This window comes from Trichoderma virens, assembly GCF_000170995.1.
Source record: "Trichoderma virens Gv29-8 chromosome Unknown TRIVIscaffold_78, whole genome shotgun sequence".
Classification (NCBI taxonomy): Eukaryota; Fungi; Ascomycota; class Sordariomycetes; order Hypocreales; family Hypocreaceae; genus Trichoderma; species Trichoderma virens.
Genome location: NW_014013671.1, coordinates 499,815 through 515,994, shown reverse-complemented (window position 1 = coordinate 515,994; position 16,180 = coordinate 499,815). Strand labels below are relative to the sequence as shown.

The 16,180-nt window shown below is 46.9% G+C and overlaps 6 protein-coding genes across 6 annotated transcripts; 3 read left to right on the top strand and 3 right to left on the bottom strand.

The window, feature by feature from the left end:
- Positions 1-543: 543 nt before the first annotated feature.
- On the top strand, positions 544-2,273 carry TRIVIDRAFT_202680 (uncharacterized protein; the record flags this gene model as incomplete). Its single annotated transcript, XM_014099513.1, has 4 exons — positions 544-566; positions 730-895; positions 1,000-1,426; positions 1,903-2,273. 4 exons carry the CDS (start codon positions 544-546, stop codon positions 2,271-2,273), a joined length of 987 nt encoding a protein of 328 aa, XP_013954988.1.
- Positions 2,274-2,726: 453 nt separating this feature from the next.
- Positions 2,727-4,944, bottom strand: TRIVIDRAFT_69487 (uncharacterized protein; the record flags this gene model as incomplete). The annotated part of the gene is made up of 8 exons (XM_014099519.1): positions 2,727-3,177; positions 3,225-3,377; positions 3,432-3,723; positions 3,780-3,816; positions 3,869-4,098; positions 4,430-4,456; positions 4,791-4,849; positions 4,934-4,944. The coding sequence occupies 8 exons, from the start codon at positions 4,942-4,944 to the stop codon at positions 2,727-2,729; spliced, it is 1,260 nt and encodes a 419-aa protein (XP_013954994.1).
- Positions 4,945-6,948: 2,004 nt separating this feature from the next.
- Positions 6,949-8,599, top strand: TRIVIDRAFT_59078 (uncharacterized protein; the record flags this gene model as incomplete). The annotated part of the gene is made up of 5 exons (XM_014099512.1): positions 6,949-7,171; positions 7,228-7,259; positions 7,317-7,386; positions 7,434-7,902; positions 7,960-8,599. 5 exons carry the CDS (start codon positions 6,949-6,951, stop codon positions 8,597-8,599), a joined length of 1,434 nt encoding a protein of 477 aa, XP_013954987.1.
- A 1,254-nt stretch (positions 8,600-9,853) lies between these two features.
- TRIVIDRAFT_223757 (uncharacterized protein) lies at positions 9,854-11,329 on the top strand (the record flags this gene model as incomplete). Its single annotated transcript, XM_014099511.1, has 3 exons — positions 9,854-10,001; positions 10,091-10,806; positions 10,868-11,329. 3 exons carry the CDS (start codon positions 9,854-9,856, stop codon positions 11,327-11,329), a joined length of 1,326 nt encoding a protein of 441 aa, XP_013954986.1.
- A 575-nt stretch (positions 11,330-11,904) lies between these two features.
- TRIVIDRAFT_69484 (uncharacterized protein) lies at positions 11,905-12,834 on the bottom strand (the record flags this gene model as incomplete). Its single annotated transcript, XM_014099510.1, has 1 exon — positions 11,905-12,834. The coding sequence occupies one exon, from the start codon at positions 12,832-12,834 to the stop codon at positions 11,905-11,907; it is 930 nt and encodes a 309-aa protein (XP_013954985.1).
- Positions 12,835-13,121: 287 nt separating this feature from the next.
- TRIVIDRAFT_83490 (uncharacterized protein) lies at positions 13,122-14,665 on the bottom strand (the record flags this gene model as incomplete). The annotated part of the gene is made up of 3 exons (XM_014099509.1): positions 13,122-13,651; positions 13,739-14,226; positions 14,327-14,665. The coding sequence occupies 3 exons, from the start codon at positions 14,555-14,557 to the stop codon at positions 13,249-13,251; spliced, it is 1,122 nt and encodes a 373-aa protein (XP_013954984.1).
- Between the last annotated feature and the right edge of the window lie 1,515 nt (positions 14,666-16,180).

Genomic DNA, 16,180 nt, shown 5'->3' with positions numbered 1-16,180 from the left:
AATTTAATAGTTTGTTGAGGGACAGAATGAGTGTCACGTAGCTGTAATTAGGTACTAGTCATAGTAGATTGGAATTTTTACGTGCTTTTCATTTAATCCAAACATCAGGCATCCCATCCATATTGTCAAATATAGCGGAGCGTGAGGATGGCGAATGCCATTATCATTGTGTGCTATGTAATATAACAATGGGATCCAAAAGTTTACAGGGCAGTGCATAAAACATCACAAGCAATTGATTCACCTTCATTTTCTTTTGGCTTCTTTTTCTGGTCGATGCTAATTGTGAGGTGACAGGCCCATTAGTAAGCATGCAGAGGGCCCTTGCGCGTATGAGTAAAGTGACATGCCACAAATGCTCATAATGTATAAAGTATAAAGGATCTTCCCTTGTACGGGGAACAACGATGCCATTTTCAAGTATTCATAGCCAGGGCAATTGTCCAAAGGAGTATACAGGCTTCCCCAGCACATTAATATGGTGGCGAGTGCCAGATATACCGCTGTTCTAACTATGTACGGCTCTAGCGGGGTTGGTCCAAAATGTGGGTGCTGCCTGCAAATGTGTAGGTGATATGGCCCTGCAAAACGTGTATTTGGTAGTCCATGGATTTAAAACGAGTCTTTCTCTAATATATTTGGATCTGTATAGCTGTACGGTCACCATTGCTGGCCTTCTGACCAGGCGTGGGCGTCGTTGAACAATACGTTGTCTAAGAATTTTATCAGAACCGTTCCAGTCGAAGCACTGTGCTACCCTAGGCCTCATCAAGATGCCGAGGCATGTGCCGTCATTCAGGCGAATTCCAACAGCTCAGCATTTCATGCAAAATTTCCAGCTGGTTATGATTTACCACATGAGTGGTCTTGCCATGTACCGGGACGAAACTCTTCGGTATGCTCCATCGGGGATACTGGCGCATACAGCATTAATGCGACCTCCTGATATGGACTCGTTATCTGCGAGATGATCCTATCAAACATTTAGAATTGAACAAGACTTATGTTCCCACGGAATCATGCGCTGATGTTCAGCCAGGCGGGGCTGCTTCCTACTGGGGCGGTAGCGCAGCGCGTATTGGCGGCGGCTTCACATGGTCAGATGTATATCCAGCAGCTCACGATAATGGTGTTGTTGTGGGCGGTACTTGTCCCACGATTGGAATTATCGGTAGATATCTACAAGGCGGTGGACATGGAGCAGCAATGCATGGATATGGCTTTGGGTCTGATCAGGTTCTCGAATTTAACGTTGTGTTAGCGGATGACTCAAAGGTATTAGCTAGTCCGTGCTCTAGCCCAGACCTCTTCCAGGCTCTTCGTGGTGGATGTCCCAGAACATACGGTATCGTCACTAGCGCAACAGTTCGCACATATCCAGAGACCCCTATGAGTGCACTGGTCTTGCAGATCATCCCACAGGAGTGTACCGATGATATAGGCTTTTCTTGATTATGTCACTGCCTGGTATCAGCAAATTCCGGCTCTTTTAGCTGGAGGTGTGCAAAGTTACGGGGGGGGGGGGGGGGGGGGTGGGCGGCATGGGATGGAAAGTCGTCCCTGGGACCACCCTCTCTTATGCTTCAGCAGGCAGCGGGCGTTTTCAACCAAACACTCGAACAGGTGCAGAACACGATGATACCAACCAAGGAGAGACTGACAGTGTCCAAGTCGCGGGGAATTGAGGCCAGAGTTGATTACCTGACTTTCCCCAGTTACCATGCCAAGCATGATTACTTAAACGAACTGATGCATCATGACGCGGAGGTTGGCAGAGGCATCCTCATGTCGTCGCGCTTGTATGAGGAGAAACATCTAACCAATGCAACGGCGGTACGCAAATGGTCAAAGCAATTGCCAGTCAACCGGGACAGAATACATCGGCTCTCCTTGACATAACAGGTAGCGGTGCTGCAGCGAAGGACTTCTCACTCTCAGGTGTCAATCCCGCGTTCCGCCGAGCGCTGCTGATAAACATTGTATCACGCAGCTGGAATGGCTTAACACCATATGCAGATATTAAGGCAGCTCAGAAAGATGTGGCATACCATAAGGGCAAGGCTCAACTGGCTTTTGCACCCGATACAGGTTCATATCTGAACGAAGGCAATTTCCTTGATCCTGACTACCTCACTAACCAGTTCGGAGCTGTTTTGCCTACCCTTGAGGCGGCTAAGAAGAAATATGACCCTACAGATCTTTGCTATTGTCCTACCTGCGTTTGTTCCCAGCATTGGGCGGAAGAGGCAGATGGCCACTTATGTACTGTCTAGGGCAGCTGGTGGCCAGTTTCTAGACCTGTAGGCTGGGCGGAAGAGTTGTAACGTCATTACTAAACTTTGAGATAATACAAAGATATGTAAAGCCAGAAAATCGAGGTGTCCCGTGAAGTAGGTTAAGTATAGCAATAAATAATTTAAACTAATTAAAAGAAAAAAAAAAACTTCCCGTAATTGCATCATTTCGATACGAATGGATAATTATAGCACTACTTCCATTCACTTATAAATGTATATTGTTGACCATGCTGGCCGTTTTCGAGGGGTAAACCGGTCAACTGCATTAGCTACGCAAACACAAGTTCTTCCCCTGAAAGGCAAGACCACAATGTTGCATTTTCTAATGGATTTACCATAGTCATTGGATTGCTCTCTACTAGATAAGGTAAAGGAAAAGATGTCGTAGCATTCGGCTTTCCCAAACCACGACATCAAAATTAATAACTCTCACGCAGTATACATCTTGTTGCCATCTGCACCTGCATCGCGCGCCCTTTCCTGAAATGTCATGTCGATACTAACAGTTTTCTTAATACCCATTATCCTCTCTTCACTGCCTTCGCTCTTGTAGTTTGTCTCCAAATCATCCATACCATCATCGAACTCACTACGCTTCTTCGAGCGGTTGGATTGGCTGTTCCAGTTGCTTGACCGTGCACCTCCACCGTGGACACCATCACTCAGCTCGTATGATCGGCCCTGGTTCGAGGAGCCGAATAAGAAGGGAATAAACCGGGCCAGCGGCATTCTCAGCGATGGTGCGCAGGCACAAATCACGCCGACCGTAGATTCTACTTGAGTCCAGATGACAGATGTTCCAGTCGCCCAAGTGAAGTCCAAGATGAAAGTGGCATTGAAGTTGAGACTAATAAGACGTTCGATACTAGTGATGCAGACACTGAGAGACGTTAGAAGGGCAAGACAAGAGATATTTGGAATATTTACAACGCTCCTAGAACAAAGACAGCCAAAATGCTAAGCTTTGCGCGACGATTCATCTGTAATTTTAGAATCACAGGAATTGGCAAGATGAGAACCACAACATCCATGAGGGTGTTCCATCCAGATTGACCATACCAAAACGCTTTGATGTTGATACTGGATCAATATTAGACATAGGTTAACACCAAAAAAAGGAGCAAGATGACTGACCAATGGCCAGGTATAGTTTTATCCCAAGAATACTTAACCGGAGTGCACTGAAAGATTGTTGTGAAACTGAGGGCAACCAGACCGAGAGCTATCTGAATGATAAGTGCCCAACAGATAATTCGGAATTTTTTCTGCGGAAAAATGTCGAGGTAAAGGAACAAAAACGATAGTTTCGTTATGCCGACAGTGTTCTTGACAAAGCACTGGAAGATGAAAAAGTATAGCAACGAGTGGTAGCGTTGTTCCGCGGTGAGATAAGGGGCGTGATGTCCAAAGCCCCAGTTCAAAATTGCTGAAAGTTTTGATTAACAATAGGACACAATTGATGCAATATCGAATGGTTCTTACCGACTGTGATACAGGCTACTTGAATAATGTTAAATATCTATTGATGAGTTAGTGACATGCAAAGACATATCAAAAAGGCGCAATATTACCAGGCAGATGACAACGCATATATCGGCCTTGTTCAGCGCGCCGCCGCCGATTTTGATGCACCGCCACCATACACGAAATCCAACAATAAGCGTCGCAATGACAAGGAGAGGTATATTCACGTATATAAAGGTGTAGCCATTTTTCGTGTCTGGGCCGTTGGGCACGGCGCTTGCAGTTGTTGTCATAATATCGGCTGGACGCGAGGACAATGAAACGATAAAGACTGAGACTGTGATGAAAGGTCGTCGATACCGATCTCAGGTATTGCCACAGCCTATCATTCTGTTTCGCTGTTAGGCAAGGATTGGGCGATTGAATCGCACTCGCAGCAATTAATCTGACAGAGCCCACTATCTATAAGGAATCGATGGCGTTGGACAGCGAGACATTGCTCTCCCGCTAAGCTGATCCTTGATCCTAGCTTCACTAGATGAGGTGGACCAAGCTTCGTCCGAATCCGTGGACGTCCCAGCCCCAAGGGGCCGCCCTAGCAATGACCCAAGATGCTACTACAGCCTTGTTAGTGGCGGAGATCGGATGTAATCTAACTCAAAACATACAGTAAGCCATAAAATTGACGTTTAAATCTACAATGCGTACATAGTAGACTTCTGGATTAATGCAGACCAGTTCATTCTTAAGTCTCGCTGCTGCCAAAGAACAACATGACATGGCGCATTAATACCACCGTTCAACAGCACGGGTGTTCGCCATCGACTAATCATTGGGATTTCCGATATAGCGCAGCTGATTCGTGTTTGTGCAAGCATTGATTCTGCCACAAGAGCATGTCACGAGGCAACATCTTGCGATGTGTACTCCGTACAGTAGTACACCTGCAGACTGCCATCGATGCTAACGAGGGATCCAGTACGCAGAACCCGTTGCCGGGTGTTATCCGGACCGGTGGCTGAAACATACCCTGGGGGTAGGGGAGTGCGGTATTCCTCCTGTCCACCGCCCTGGCGTCGGAAAAGGGGCTACGCATGGGAATGGTTTAGTCAATTGTCGCAAAGTGGCTTGAATGGTTATTCATTGACAACTGACGGGTCTCGACCACTTACTTATCAGCCATGGTGGCTGAAAAGCTGCAACCAATGCGTAACTCATTCAGAAGCATTACGAAAGCTGGCTTCAGCTCAGGATATCCTAACAGGTATACTGTACCTAATAGAGATTTGATGAGCTAATATTGATCATCTGCTGGGGTATAATAACTATTTAGGAATTAAGGATAAATCACGATTACGTGTGCAATCATTTCACAATTGAATATCAATAATCAAGATTACGAGACCCAACAAGTCATTGTCTACCTGTGTACCACTCGTAAAGATTTAGCACGCCGAGAAATTCCTCTAGGCCAGTATAATTTATGCCCTGTTAACATGTCTATGCGTAGCAACCGGAATGTTACAGTTCCATCCCATTTTTGCTTCGTATCCTTTCATGCTGCTAACGTTGTACTGGGCCAACACTGAAATGCTGAAACCCCGGAAATAACGAGCAACTATTGCAGCAAATTTTGGTTTCTGATTCCCCCCCTCCCCCATTTCTTTGGCAAAGATATCCAAAGGACTTTCGCGTTCATGAACTGGTATTAATGAGAAGAAGAGTAAGCCCAAGTCCGGGGGCATTCACAGTTGAAAGGTTGCAAGACGAGGAGCTGCTTCAGTTAGAATAATCAACAAACACGGAACCCAATGCTCATACTGTACAAAGCGCGCTGTTCAGCTACACGAGCTGAAGAATTAGTGGGACTCAAACGATGCATAGTTTCTGAGCTTAACTCATAGTGGAATGGAAGAGAGAAATTTTTCCCATGCAATACGACTCTACGGTATTTGTGTTGGTTGCAACAGCAGAATGCTGAAGTCCGTTCCTTGCTAGTGCCGACGCGTGTCTGGACCAAAATCGCCATGGATGCTTGCTGTCTGCAGCATGCTCCTTTCGACCTGCTCCCCTGCGGTAAAGCCAAAAAAATCCTGTTTTGCATGACCTGATCTCGAACAATTGGCACTATGTTATGCCATAGCTCTCCTGGTCGGATAACCGAGTACATGTAAAGGAGTTTGACCAGGCATGCGCACACTGGAGCCCATTGCGCTAAATTCTGTCTCATGTTGTGGGTGGTTATCATCGTGTGGACGAGTTTGTATCATGTATTTTACCGGCTCGTACGACTTTGGAATACAGGCCATTTTTAACTGAAATGCCTCTGCAACCAAGTAGGGTTACAGAGGCTTTGTGATGCTACTGTACTAGTTGAACTGCGACTTTGTACCCCATAGTTTCGGTAGATGGGAGGTGCAAATAAGATGGTGTGTAGATATTTTGTCAAGCCGCCCCACTCGCGGAAGCCAGGTGCCAGACCAAGATTTTGTCAGTAGGGGGATGATTCCAGGGTCCGGGTGCTAGGGTTGAGGCCGAGAGCCATTAAGGACACGCCGTGATGCCGCCGGCTCTGAGCTAGGGCGCTGCCTTCACCTCTTCGCAACATAAACTTCTTTTGTAGCGCTACGGATTCCCCCACAACGCGCCAGGCAATTTCCTCCCGGCCGTGGTTTCGCACGGGCCGCGTCCACCGGAAATCCCATCCGTCTGTGATTCGACATGGGCCCCTTGCCCCGGCCTAATACCCACATCCGCGACGCAAGCGTGACATTTTGGGCATTCTAGGCATTCTGGGCATTCTGCAGCTGGACCAACGAGCGTAGATGTGGAGAGAAAACGAAGGAATCAGCAATGAGTTTGCCGACCTGGTCGCATGGATGTGGATGAATCTGGCTCTGCACAGTGTGTAATCACTGGCTGGGGTTGGCCGAAATAGGCTTGTTGTAACGGCGGCTGTTGCAGAAGCTACTGGTATAGTACAGAGTACGAGGGGGTTGGTTTTGAAGGTCGAGTCTTCTTTAGGCAGCGCACATTCCGTTCTTCTTCGATTTATTTTCTACAACTACACACCCTGTCAAGACGCGGCAGAACTGTTCCCAACAATCCACAGCAAACTCACACACGGAACACAATCATGGAACTGGATGCAGAGGTCGCAGCAGAGAAGCCTTTGGGCTTAGTCTCGATGTCACCCTCTGACACGACGACTGCCGATGCAACAGAGGCCCTCTCCAGTGCCGAGTATCGTAAGCTTATCTGGAAACTTGACGTGCATCTTCTGCCACCGCTCTTCGTATTATGGTTCATCTCGTTGATCGACCGCGTGAACATTGGTACGGCGAGGATCCAGGGTCTTGAGAAAGACCTTGGGATGAATCCTCTGACCAACCAATTCAACATTGCAACTGGTAAGTTTTTGCAACGCCGAATCCGTGCAGGCTTTGTCTAACTTGTCCTTTCCCAGTTGTCGTTTTTATTGGCCTCATGCTTGCAGAGGTAGTTTGCGCCCAACAACCCAACACCTATTAATACCTTACTCACAAGCCAGTGCAGGTTCCGAGCAACTGGTTGGTCAAGAGATTCACACCGTCCACCGTGCTCTGTGGTGAATGCATAATTCTCGGTAAGGGACACAGTCGATCCGATTAACGAGATGCTCATATCGGGTAGGGATCTTCACAATTGTCCAAGGCCTGCTCAAAAACTTTGGAGGTCTCGTTGCTATACGTTTTATAATTGGCATCTTGGAAGCGGGACTTATTCCTGGCTCCATCTTCTTGCTGTCAGCATACTATCCAAGATACGAACTGCAATGGCGTGTGAGCATGCTTCACGTTGGCAATGCACTCTCCAATGCCGTCGGCGGACTGCTGGCCTATGCTGTGGCTAGCATTCAGTCATCAAATGGATGGCATGGTTGGAGATGGATCTTTGTCATTGAGGGGTCGATCACAATTGCCCTTACGTTACTTTGCTGGCCGTTTATGAATAACTGGCCATCTACAGCAAAGTGGCTCAAGCCGAGCGAGAGAGCCGTCTTGGAAGAACGTATTCGTGTCGACGGTATCATTGGCCGCATGGACGTCTTGGACCGAAAAGCTGCCATCCGATGCCTCACAGACTGGAAAATTTATCTAAGGTAGGATATCTACGGTGCGGGCTGCATAACATAATTGTGCTAACATAAAGCGTTTAGTGCTTTCATCATCGTCGGCGTCATTTCAAGTGTTTACTCATGCACTCTGTTCGCACCAACCATCGTCTCGGTTCTGAAGCCAGGATCCTCCCCAAAGAAGATCCAGTCCCTCGTAATTCCAATCTTTGTTGCAGCCTCAGCCACCACCCTGGCGTGTGCATACATCTCAGACAAATTAAGGCACCGCGCGGGAGTTGCACTGGCCGGCTGCTTCATTGCCGTTATCGGCTATATTGTCATTCTCAACCAAGAGCACGTGTCAGTCAATGCACGTTACGGGGCATTATACCTTATTGCTTCTGGCTCCTTTGCTGCTTTGCCTGGGGCTTGGATACTGCTTCTCAACAATGTTTCGGGGTCATACAAGACGGCCTTTGCCATGGGTATGGAAATTGGTCTGGGCAACGGTGGCGGATTTGTTGCGTCGTTTTCCTTCCAATCTAAAGCAGCCCCATTCTACTGGACTGGATTTAGGACTACCTTTTCACTTATGTGCATGGCTATTGGACTAATCTGCATTTACGTGGCTGGGCTCTGGTATGAAAACCGGCAGAAGCGATTAGGGAAGCGAAATCACCTCCTGGAGGAAGAGGGTGATAATTTGGGAGACGCCCATCCCGAATTCATCTACACTTACTAAAGATGCTAACTCTTGGAATCAGCCGGTTAACGGCTTGGCTACGTGCACATAGGAATTGCTGGGCGCATTTACCCAGCGCAGATAATTTGCCATTGCTCTTCTAATTTTAATAATTTTACTTCTCTATAGCGACCTCAGAATATATCAACATTAGAATGTGGGATCACACTATTGGACGGACAACCACAACATCACTTCAGAGTAGGACTCGCAGCAATGGCGGTCAGCTACTCCTGGACACAGCCAGTCCAGTGACCATGGACAACTGTGCAATCTAATGCATGGTCAGCCATGCCAGGAGTACATACAGGGATCGGTCTGCCGATTCAATCTTCCTAAGCTACGGATGTTACGGTGACGACGCCTGGGAGAACATTGCTCCATCATCCGCGGAGTATTGCATGGAGTAATCTTTCCAATACCGGGGAGTGACAACATCTCAACTCTTTTTTACTCTCTAACTCGCTAAGTGGGTAGATGGGGTCATCGAGTGATCCTTTTCGTGTTTGAAAGAAGTCTTGGCGACTTGGGCTTTGATGAATGGGAGTAGCCAGATCCGTGTAAATGATTCTGAAGTAGGGAATACTTTTCGAAATTGGAAGCTTTGACCACTTTTGCCAATAGAGAGTTCCAACACCTTAACCGGAGGCTACCCCCTTTTACTAAACCTGACATGATATATCAGCAATGGAAAGTCTAGAAAGCTGGATTGGGATCAAAAATCCGAAAAGGGCAGATGCAACATGGGTCATGGGCCTGTTACCGGCCGAACGGCTCAGCGTAAGATCAACCAAATGCATCGAAATCTCAGTCTAGGCACCAATACTGGGCACAGTGCATGGTGAGCAGAGTAATACTGCTGGCACGAGCGCATTGTGGTAGGGGTTTTCAGGCGAGGCGTTTGGAGACTCCATGCAGGGGTACATTTAACAGAGAATTCGAGCATTCCGTGAAGGGATATCACATCCGGGCCCATACCCCACCTCACGAACCACTGCACGCTAGTATCGTGCAATCCAATGTGACCGGGACAAAGCATGTACTTCCCCGGAAGGATTGTAGCCGAAGATAAGACGAGACCTCGTTCCAAGGGTTACAGTCGGCTGCATGTAGTTTTCTTACATTTTGGAAACGCCGCTGCCTGTCTACAAGACTTTGGTTCACAATTTTGACGCTTACCTCATTGACAGCATACAGAGGATATCTGCTCTCATCTGGTCCCGTTCGTATTGTTCAGCGCTATTGCAAGAGAAAATGGGCTCGGTGCAGGATCTAGAGCCTATCGAAATAGCGATCGTTGGCGGGGGGATTGGCGGGCTTGCCTTGGCTATTGGCTTGCAACAACATGATCATATCAGAATCAAAATCTATGAGGCTGCCTCTAAGTTCTCCGAGATTGGGGGTGAGTGCCAGCTCTGTGCCGCGAGAGGGGTTGATGACTTGTTTCATGTATTTCTACGTGTATTGTTGACTGTCGCTGAAACATTGTAGCTGGCGTCTTTTTTGGTGCCAACTCTATTCGGGCTATGAGCCTTATACACCCTAGTGTTGGAGAGGCCTATGCCAGAATTTCGACGAGCGTGGGCTGGGAGTCAAAGAAGGATACATACTTTGATTTTATACTTGCACACGAGCTTCATGGCCTACCTACCGGGACCCACATCATATCTCCCAAGCTCTCGGCAACTGAGCGCCATAGTACCGCTCACCGTGCGCATTTTGTGGACGAACTCATCAAACTTGTGCCTAACAGCATGGCAGAGTTTGGCAAGAGGTTGACAGACGTTTCACGGGATGAGAACAGAGGGAAAACCATACTTAAATTTGCCGACGGTAGCACCGCGGAAGCGGACGCGGTTATTGGATGCGATGGCATTCGTTCCGTTTGCAGGGAGTTTGTGCTGGGGAAAGGCAACCCCCTCTCGCAACCAATGTTCACGGGGAAGCACGCATATCGAGGGCTGATACCAATGGACAAAGCTATTGCTGCCATAGGAGAAGAGAAAGCGCAGAACCGTTTCATGTTTCTTGGTAAAGGCGGGCATGTGCTCACTTTCCCCGTCGCCAACGGCGATGTAATGAACGTCGTTGCATTCAGCACGACTAAGAGCGGGGTGTGGGAAGGCGAATGGGTCAAGCGAATGGAGCGAGAAGATTTGGCAGCCGACTTCCAAGGTTTTGGAGAGGAATGCCAGAAGATATTTTCGGTATGCTTTATGAATACATCAGCGACCAAGGGGCAAGTTTGCGTACTGACTTGGGGTTTAGCTAATGGAAAACACCGATCACTGGGGCATATTCGACCTCTCCCCCGAACTCCCAACGTACTCATCCCGAAGCCTCCGTCTCCTTCTCCTGGGCGACAGCGCACATGCGTGTGCCCCTCATCAGGGAGCTGGTGCTGGCCAAGCATTAGAAGATGCGTATATTCTCTCTCATGTCCTCGGCGAGTGTCACTCTTCATCAGACCTACTCGCTGCATTTAAAGCATATGAGAGCGTGCGTATGCCGAGGGCCAAATTTGTCCAGATCCATGGACGTCGACAAGGAGAACTGCTGGACCTGCAAAGACCAGATGTGGGAGACAATTTAGAGAAACTAAAGGCTGTTATTGATGTCCCAATTAGAGAGATCTGGAACTGCGATTTGGGCGCCGAATTAGAGAAGGCATTGGCAGTAATGAAGGCAGAATTGGAGAAAGGCCGAGCACAATCATCAGTGTCTGAGTAATGGCATCTCAGATGGATGTACTGGAGGGACTATGGGTGGAGAGAAGTTCTCTCAACTCTCGGTCAAGAAGACTCTTGACTGAGCAAAAAAGATGCGACTGATTCCCATGTACTGTAAGATTATTTATCACTCAATATCTTTTCTCCTCTCCACCCGGCTATCTCAAAGCATCTCTTTCGATATTCTACCACCTTGATGCTATTCCTACTCGCAGATGTCCCACAACTGTCTAAATCTCTCTCATTCGCACAATTTATCAACATTTACTGTAGAAATTATTATAAGCAAGAAGGAACTTCTGTTAATCAAGGTCATCTCTTCTTTCACTCAGCAGCAATCATTGAGGCTCCAATGCCAAGACCCTGAGAGCGTGCTGGAAAACATCCTTTCTACTTGAATGGCGGATGCTGTTCGTTTAAAATTAAATTCATTCAGCGGATTCTGTGGGTTACAAGAATACGATAAGGGCATTTCCAAAGGTCATGATGAGTGCTACATCACGCTTGCCAATTTTTCGACTTTCTTGATTGCCAACTCTAGACAAACATTGGTCTATGAACTTTGCTATATATTTCTCAATTGAGCTTCTTCCAGAAATCTTCTATCAGATCAGCGACTTCTAGGACTTTTTCTCGCACAACAGCATGTCCAGACTGTGGAACGACCACATAGTTGTTCATCCCAACGCGGAGTAAATCTTGTCCGCTGACTATATCGTCCAGCTCTCCCAGTATACAGAGATGTCTGACGCCCGTTTTCGCTGCTTTTAAAAACTCGTCGTCATTGTCTAAAACACCACCATCTCTGAATATGGCTACTACACTCGCTACGTGGCCATCATGGTTCTTCATTTGCCAGTCTCTAACCGCCTCAGCAACCACTTCACCTCTATCAACTCTTTCTTTCCAGTCAGACGGGACTACGAGGTCTCCACCTTCCAAGAGGTGCAGAATCCACTCTTTCGCCGACTCTTCTGTGCCTTCGCCACCACGCAAGTAGCTTCTGTGTAATTCCTCAAACTGTCCTTGACGGATGAAACCTGCAGGTGCAACAAGTGTCATGGAAGCCACGCGTTCTGGTTTTGCTGCCACAAAACTTGCAGTTGCTGACGCGCCAAACGAGAAGCCAACCAAGTGAGCGTTTTCCCATTCAAGGTGTACCATTACAGATTCCAGTAGACTGTGGAACAAAGTCGCATCGTGAGCTACAAATGGAGTGTCTGTGAGCCCGTGACCCCACAAGTCAACAAGTACGCATTTGGCATATGGAAAACGCGAAGAGAGAGCGCTTGCTAGTGGCAGCAGGCCAATTGCGGATGTCTGGATGCCATGCACAAAAAGTACACGGGATATCGCGCCCGTGGCATCCGCGGGTAGGGGAGACGAGGGGAGCAGCTCATAAACTGCGACCCTGCCGTATTTTGTTTGCAGAAACGATACTTGAGGCATCAAATGACCAAATGCTGCGATGAAGGCGCTTTCAGATGGTGCAGATATCGACTGCATCGTGTCAAGCGGTGTGACCCCGGGACGGGGCAATACTAACAAAGGAGTTGACATGCTTATGATTTTCTGATGGTAGCTGCCTTAAATAGATGGAATACAGAAGTACAGACCTGCAGTGCAGATGATGCGACTGAAGAGAGGTACTGAGGGATAATGAATGATTAGTATGTTATATTCGACACCTTGCCCACCAAAAAAAAAAAAGACGCTTGTCTAGGTACCGAGTAATCTAGGCATTTACGTAAAATTCACTATAACTATATTTACACTTATTGAATAGCTTGTTTAGCGCAGACCGCATGTGCAATGCGTGATTTTATTCTGTTACTGCATTATCCCGTAACATAGGTAGGTAGGTAAGAGCCTTGCCCTACGTATATCGATAACCTTCCAGGAATTGGTCCTTGTTCTCAATTATGCCTCCCATTCGAATAGATATTGAAGGTCATGCTCTTCAAACGCCTTCGCATCTTTTTTCCAAGCACTAAGCAGGACATCTCTACCTATCTTGGCAAGATTCTGACCTTGTTCTAGTGTTCCCCATCCAGGTGTGGTGGATCCAATGCATATCAGGTGAGCGCCGACATGAACCAACACGCGGAAGATAAAGTCAGTATCGACCTTACCGTATCCTTGCACAAAACCGCGAATGATCCAAAGAGCAGCATCTATATCCTTGTATAGCTTCAGTTGCCATAGTTCGGCAATCAGCTGGCCAAGGTCTTCAGCTCGTACACCGACCTGCGCCATTTCCCAGTCGATAATACGAACTGGAACTGGCTGGTCTTCGGTAAAAGCAATGTTTGGCAATAGCACACTGGTATTATTGTAAAAAGAAAACGTCAGCTCCCATCTCCACAGCGTGGTGTTGCATAAATTATAAATCATGTCGTATTTAACTTACTTGCCAGTCCAGAAATCACCATGGATAACCCTCAGTTTGCTCTCATCTGCCAGCTCGGCCGTGGCCATCTTCACAATCTCTTGTAAAACATCCTTACACTCTTGTAGAAGATTTGGGAACATGTTCACTCTTCCTAGCAATTGGTCGTAATTGATGAGCTTTTTGATGTCCCGCATATCTGTGTTCTTGGCAAACAGGTCACGCATGTTATGTCGCTCTGGCTCGTCACTCCAGTTGTGGAATCCTCGGAGCCATTGGCCTAAACCCTGTCCCAGCTTAAGGCACTGTGGCTTGACTGCCTCGGAAGTAGGGGGTTGGTAGTGGCTGAGCGCGTAGTCTTTTAAGTTGACGGCATTAGATACGTACTCCTGAATCTGAGTACTACTTTCAGGGTTGAAATGATAGAGTTTCGGAGTCCCAATTTCGTATGTGGATGAAATCACATGTGGAAACTGCGAGAGGAATCGCAGGCCTTCCTCTTCAATACTCTATCAAAAAAACGTCAAACAAGGCGTGCATCAGCATTTTTTTCCTTCCCTTCTTCGTCTTTTTTTCTGTGGTGATGTTGAAGAAATTAGGGGAACTCACACATCGAACCATTTTCAATTTGAAATCAGGGTGTTGGGCAACATATGCTTCGCCATGTTTCAGTACAACCTCAGATACACCGTCTGGTAGGCGTTGTTGAAGCTTGGCACGGTAGATGAAATTTGCAGTTCCCCCAGAGAGAGGTGTGAAGGAGGATACAGCATACTCTGTACCCTCCAGCTCTCTTCGCACCACTTCTTCAATCTGCTCATTCGTCTTTGGCGCCGACATGGTTGGGAGGAAATTGAAAATTTGACGCGATAATTGACGAGATATGATGAAAATAGAAAGAAGGCGAAATCTCTGTGGTATGCGCGTAGATGGTCAAAACCGTTATCCGTCAGCAGAAGAAGAAAAGAAGGTGGAGGGGAGAAGAAGGCAATCCTTAAATAGTGTCATCAACAAATACATTTATAACTTCCATCGAAATGTACTGGCTGGGCTTGGTTGCGCAGCTAGGGTGTAATTGTGGCCACTTGCCGGTGAGTCAGAGGAGAAGCTACGGCGAGATATTTAAATGGGACTTGCATCTGGAATGGTCCGTTAAATATGGAAAATCTTTCAGAAGATCCAAAATTGGTAAAACTAAGCATTGAATGTACGTCAAAATAATAATCACCCCTCAGGGGACCCGATTATCTGTATTGCTGCCTTTAATTTTTTTTTTTTTGCATTTGGTTTTGCTCATATCGCTGTTTTTGGATCTCTCACCCTGGGACGTGATGGAAGGCGATCTATTATTACCCCGCCCTCGAAAGAGAAATGCTACCTGATTGTCCAACCAAATTCCTTTGGGCGGCATTAAGTACCGAGTACCTTAGTCCAGCACCCGTTAGGTACCTAGTAACTAGCTTTTGTCAGTATGCAGCTCAGTCACGACCCATTAACAGCCCTGGAGGGGTTTTAGTCACCTGTTGGGTACTTGACTTGCTCATCGCAAGCGCGATCTCACCGTTGTGAGGGGTCAATAAGGCTAATCTACTCCATCGCCGCAGAGGAAACAATAAACAATAAGACAGTGCTAGATATAATTTCACACGTATAAGCTCTGCCATATAATGTTGCCAAGTTTCAAGGGTTAGTTTAGTACCTCTATACGCAAAAAACTCACGTCGCCAACTGCCTACTCGTTTGTATAGGTTAGGAAATGCCCTTTAAATTAAGTCGGCAATTGTTACCTATTTGGAGCCTTGAGTCAAAAGAGCCACCGAGACTAGAGTCCATGAGGTCTTACTCCATATGGTAATTATACCCTTCGTGGCGTAATTGTTTTTCACCTCCGTTTATAATATGCGTATCATTCCGAATTAGGTGTGTTGCACTTCTCAGTTGGTGTATGGCAACGTGGCGGCCCGACTTACATTAGTCACTTGATATTGCCATGGATTCAAACTTGCAAGCGATAAAATTTAGTAACCTTAACCAAATGAACCTACCACTCGGGGACTTGATGATAAAGAGGAGGGCGATAAAGATTACAGCGCACGGTTGGCGCTGTCTTGCATAAGCAAAGTACTTGTTCATATAATTTTATCTAAGCCAGAAGGCCTCGCTTGGGTTTGTAGCCCTCTTTCAACAGACTAGCTGTTGGCTTCTGCCAGAGAAACCCCTACAGAAGTTGTATAACATGGATCAATATTGAATTTGTCTTACCCAGTATCTCACCAAAATCTTCCAAGCATTTGTAAATTGACCATTTAAAGGTCAATAAAGACAAAATGTACTTGAACATATAGCCGAAAGACTTGACATTGGTGTATAAAAGGGGGATGGGGGAATCTGTAGATAGATCAATCCAGGTCACTGAGTACCGCACATTAGAACATCGAGAGATTATGGACACGATAAATTCAA